Consider the following 5,314-nt stretch of genomic DNA (forward strand, 5'->3'; position numbering starts at 1 on the left):
GCCACACCACCCAAGGCCACACCTGGGCCAGCCACACCACCCAAGGCCACATCTGGGCCAGCCACACCACCCAAGGCCACATCTGGGCCAACCACACCACTCAAGGCCACAGCTGGGCCAGCCACACCACCCAAGGCCACATCTGGCCTGGCCATACCATCTACAGCCACAACTTTGCCCACCACCACATCCCAACTGATGGCAGAGAAAGACTCAGGCCCTGCTGGGCAGCCAGCAAAGCCAACATCTCAAGAAGTTTCCACTCCCTCCCAGCCAAGGGGAGAGGGGTCCCCCTCAGAGGCCACTAGGCTGCCCACACAGGGAGCCCACTCATCTCCAGCCCTCCCACCAAAGACATCTCCTGGTGGAGGAGAGGTGCCCTGTCTCTACAAGCCCCACTGCCACCAGAGGAGCCTCAGCCGTGAGGCTGCTGTGGTGATGCCCACCCTGGCCAGAGGAGGGCCTGCAGGGCCAGGGGAGCCCATAGAGGTGAAGGAGCCCCCAGGGCTGCCAGCCAAGCCCTCTGCCTCAGCCCAGCCCACTGATGAACTCCTCAGGCACCCGGTGACTGGGGAGGTGGTGGAGCGGGGCTCACCGATGGCCCTGCTCCTGGCGGCCAGGCAGAGGGCGCAGAAGGGGAGACCTGGAGGGGCTGCCCTGGGTCGGTCCTCTCTGCCAGGAAGTCTCCGTTACCACAGCCAGCAAGCCGAGGCCAGCTCTGACAGCATCTTCCACAGCCAAGGCAGGCCCAACTCCTTCACTGTGGTGCCCAAGTTACCCAAGGAAGCTGAGAAGGACTCCCCGCTGACGACCGAAATACCCAATAAGTGGGGGCCGCGGCCGGGAAGAGACGCAGAGGGCACAGAGCCGAGCCGCAGGCACAACTGGACAAAGCCGGAGCCCCAAGCCCCTGTGGCCTGGGAAAGAGCTGCTACCTCCAACCTCCCCCAGGGCCACCCGCTGCCCAAGTCCTTCTCCTCTCCACCGTCTCCTTCGTACAACAGGGAGGAGGAGGAGGAGTTCAACTTCGAGGTCATCCCACCGCCGCCAGAGTTCAGCAATGACCCTGAGCCCCCGGCCCCGGCCCTCCAGTATCTGGGCCGCCGGAGCTCCCCTCCCTGGAACAACTACTCAGACTTGGGGCAGCCCCCAAACGCTGGCCCCGGGGCGCCCCCGGCTCTCGGCTTCTCGCGCTTTCCCGCCGGCGCGCGCTACGCCGGGGCTGGGGGCCTGGAGCGCTTCTCAGGAGGGGGCCGCTCGCTCATAAAGAAGCGCCTGTACGTCGGGGAGCCGCACCGCGGCCCAGGGCTGTCCCGCGGTGGCACCGGCCGCAGCCTGAGCCCTCCCAATTGCTTCCGGCCGCAACCCGGAGGCCCCGAGATGCGGCGCGTGAACTCGGCGGGTCGCGCGCCCCCCGGAGGCCTGCATGCAAGGAGGCTGTCCCTGGAGGGCGCCGCCCGGGGCGCCGCGGAGGCCAAGCACAAAGCGCCTGGCAGCGCCCCAGCTGCTGGCAGGTGAGCTGCGGACCCGCCTGGTGCGGGAAGCCAGGAGGGGTGGAAAGCCAGGCGAGGGCCAAGGAGGCCCGGCCATCAGTCAAGAGAAAACATTTGGTTTTCTCCCTTCGGCCTTGCCGGGAGAACGGGGAGGGAAGCCCAATTACCGGGAGAGGGCGCTGTTGGCGCCTTCCTGACCTCCCTTGTTCTCTTTCCCCATCATCTCTCGTCTCTCTCCCACGGGCTAGATCCCAGCGGTCAGGCTAAGTGTGGGGCGGGCAGAGATCTGAGTGATCCTTCGGTGGAGGGATTTCCCAACACAGAGTTGGATCCAGACACAGGCTAGGAGTGAAAGATTTCTCAGAGAGAGGATATTAGGCATGTTCTCAGGCCAGCAGGGCCCAGACCGGAATGGGAGCCCTGTCTGTGATGGTCTGCAGTCCCTCCCTGGGGTCCATAAGCCCCGGGGGAGATGGGAGGCGTGTTGGCTAACCAGCTGCAGATATTAACCTCACATCTCTTGCTCTCCCCCAGGTCTCCCCACACCACCACCCGCTATGGAAGCCCCATCAACACGTTCACCGTGAGGCCTGGGACCCGCCATCCCATCTCCTATGCCTGCTCAGGGGCCCATCGGAAAGCCACCTCCTGAGCCAGGGGTTCTCCTAGCTCTATTCCAACAAACTGTGTCCTTAAGGATCTGGGCACTTGTTTCTTGTGGGGGGTGGGAGGTACACAGCAGCTGTTAGGCGACCTGACTCAGACACAGAGGAGTCTTTGATCCCCAAAGACCAACGATGAGCAGCAGTGGCCCAGGAAGATCAAGAGTGGGCTTCTGTTTCCCAAAGCCTGGTGTGGCTGTGGACTGTTTACACATCGGGGGTGGGAGGGGAAGGAGGTTAGAGAGGAGGAACCATTAAGGAACTGGGCGCTGAGTTTCTGCTCTCTGGTACTATCTGCTTTAGCAAGAGTTATTTAAAACAGTTTTACAAGCACGGCCTACTGAGCAGGTTCTGAAAGCAAGGGGTGGGGCACTGACTCTGAACTGGAACCCATCGAGATAGCTGTGATTGTCTCTCATGCCTTTGCAAAGGGCTGATTCCCAGCTCTATCCTGGTGGGTGTGCAGGGCACCGAAGGGAGAGCTTTAGCCTCCATCACCTGCCATCCCAAGCAAGAGTGGACACCTGGGGTTCCTAGGTGCATTGAGGTGGGACCAGGAATGTGTATGTATAACACATGGAGAAGGACCACGTGTGTGGTGGGGAGAGAAGCTCCCACATGTGGAATGGAAGCCCTTTGCATTGGCCAAGGGCAGAGGTGGGAGATTGATGGTTCATTTCTCCTTGGCCCTGGCCCTTAGCTATAGGGAAGCCTAGAGAGAGGATGCTTGGCAAGTTTAGGATGGGAAGCAGGGTTAAGCCTGGCTGTGCTATTCAGACCTGTGCAGCCCTGATTTTGGGGATTGGGCCCAAGGAGCTGTGAGTCTTTGGCTTGACACTAGGGGCTTTACATGGCCAGGTCTCATACGGGATTTGGAGAGGGCATTTTTCCTAACACTGATACTACAAGTCACCAACACTATTGATGTCTTAAGATGCTAGAAAGCCTTGGAGAGTGGAGGCAGCAGAGATGGGAATGGAGGTCTGAAGAAGCTTGCTGCTGAAGGGGAATGTGTTTGGGAAAGTCAAGAGTGGTAGGATTGGTTGGCCGGGTGCAGTGACTCACACCTGCAATCCCAGCACTTTGGGAGGCCGAGGCTGGTGGATCACTTGAGGTTAGAAGTTCGAGACCACCTTGCCAAAATGGTGAAACCCTATCTCTACTAAATATATGGGGGGAGAAAAAAAAGGGTGCTAGGATTGGGCCAGTTAAGAGCAGGGGAGACCTGGCCGGGCACGGTGGCTTATGTCTGTAATCTTAGCCCTTTGGGAGGCTGAGGTGGGTGGATCACGAGGTCAAGAGATTGAGACCATCTTGGCCTACATGGTGAAACCCCGTCTCTACTAAAAATACAAAAATGAACTGGGCATGGTGGTGTGTGCCTGTAGTCCCAGCTACTTGGGAGGCTGAGGCAGGAGAATCACTCAAACCCGGGTGGCAGAGGTTGCAGTGAGCCGAGATCGCGCCACTGCACTCCAGCCTGGTGACACAGCAAGACTCCGTCTCAAAAAAAAAAAAAAAAAGAGCAGGGGAGACCTAATATTAGTATGGTGACCATGTGTCCTTTGCCTGGGCAGTCTAGGTTTATGCTTGTTTTCAGTGAATTAGACCCCCTTCCACTTTGCAAAAAAGTCCTGGTTTAGATGCTGTAATCACCAAACATATCAGGAAGCAATATTCCTTGGTCTTGCTTCCCTATCTTTAGGTCCTGGTGGGCCAAATTCCTGGGACCAGGCCAAGGTGGCCTGCCTCAGTAAGAAGGAAGGACTGAAGAGTGGCCCATTTCAGAGGAGCAGGCTGGTGGGGGCCAGCCAGAAAGTAGTTCCCTTTGGGGGAAGATGTTGGACATTTATTATTTGTGGTAACCAGCCTCGGCACTGCGTTGTCAGGACAGTAGGTGAGCCACTTTAGGGAAGAAAGTGCAGGGGTGGGGTGGGTGCCCAGATGACCAAGGCCAGCCACCCTGATGGGGTAGGGCCTGGTTATCTGTGTTCAAGAAGCGAATCCCATCCCAGCCCCAGCACTAGCTCTCTCTATATGTATGTATTTTCCCTGTACAATGTTTTATAAAAGAGATCACTAATTTGGCCGGGCGCGGTGGCTCAAGCCTGTAATCCCAGCACTTTGGGAGGCCGAGACGGGCGGATCACGAGGTCAGGAGATCGAGACCATCCTGGCTAACACTGTGAAACCCCGTCTCTACTAAAAAATACAAAAAACTAGCCGGGCGAGGTGGCGGGCGCCTGTAGTCCCAGCTACTTGGGAGGCTGAGGCAGGAGAATGGCGAAAATCCGGGAGGCGGAGCTTGCAGTGAGCTGAGATCTGGCCACTGCACTCAAGCCCGGGCGACAGAGCAAGACTCTGTCTCAAAAAAAAAAAAAAAAAAAAAAAAGAGAGATCACTAATTTATCTGCTGTGCTAAGGCCTGAGGAGTGGGGTGTAGACTCTCAACTGTATATTGCTCTGGGGTGGGCAGGGAAGACCGAGTCTCACTTGACTTGGAAAATAAACGGCCAGTTTGCACTGGCCTCCAGCTCCGTGGCTGTGTTTGTCTAACAAGGATTTGGGTAACTATTGGATACAAGCCACTATTTACATGGATAGACTGCCATCAACTCACCCACATGACTCCTGTTCATGGCAAGCTAATAGTCAGTCTAGTGGAGGAGAGGACTGAAAAAGAGCACACAAAAACATCAAAAATTACAAGTAGTAAGAAGGAAGGGAACAGGAAACGTGAGAGAATAGCTAGATGTGGGGAGAAGAGTGGATTTACTTGGGGTGGTCAGGGAAGGCCTCTTGTGGTGGTGACATACTGATTAAGGCAAAGCATCCAGCACGTGCCTAGCGCTTAGTAGCAGATCAACAGATGGCATCTTTGGGTGATGGCTACCTCACATTCGTATGTGGCCCATCACAATTTTCCATAAAGCTTTTTTTATTTTTTATTTTATTATTTTTTGTTGTTGTTGTTGAGACAGTCTCGCTCGTCGCCCAGGCTGGAGTGCAGTGGCCGGATCTCAGCTCACTGCAAGCTCCACCTCCCGGGTTTACGCCATTCTCCTGCCTCAGCCTCCCGAGTAGCTGGGACTACAGGCCCCCGCCACGTCGCCCGGCTAGTTTTTTGTATTTTTTAGTAGAGACGGGGTTTCACCGTGT

General features: G+C 56.7%; 1 protein-coding gene across 1 annotated transcript in view; it reads left to right on the top strand.

Annotated features, from left to right (window-relative positions):
- The window catches only part of C5H6orf132 (chromosome 5 C6orf132 homolog), a 40,120-nt gene extending 36,459 nt beyond the window's left edge, over positions 1-3,661 (top strand). The window contains exons 4-5 of the mRNA XM_023213054.2: positions 1-1,514; positions 2,028-3,661. The exon at positions 1-1,514 is cut by the window's left edge and continues 1,658 nt beyond it. Of these exons, the coding sequence (XP_023068822.2) occupies positions 1-1,514; positions 2,028-2,145 (1,632 nt within the window). The 3' untranslated portion in view covers positions 2,146-3,661. The remainder of the gene's footprint in view (positions 1,515-2,027) is intronic.
- The last annotated feature ends 1,653 nt before the right edge of the window (positions 3,662-5,314 follow it).

The sequence above is a fragment of the Piliocolobus tephrosceles genome, chromosome 5 (genome assembly GCF_002776525.5).
Source record: "Piliocolobus tephrosceles isolate RC106 chromosome 5, ASM277652v3, whole genome shotgun sequence".
In the NCBI taxonomy this organism is placed as follows: Eukaryota; Metazoa; Chordata; class Mammalia; order Primates; family Cercopithecidae; genus Piliocolobus; species Piliocolobus tephrosceles.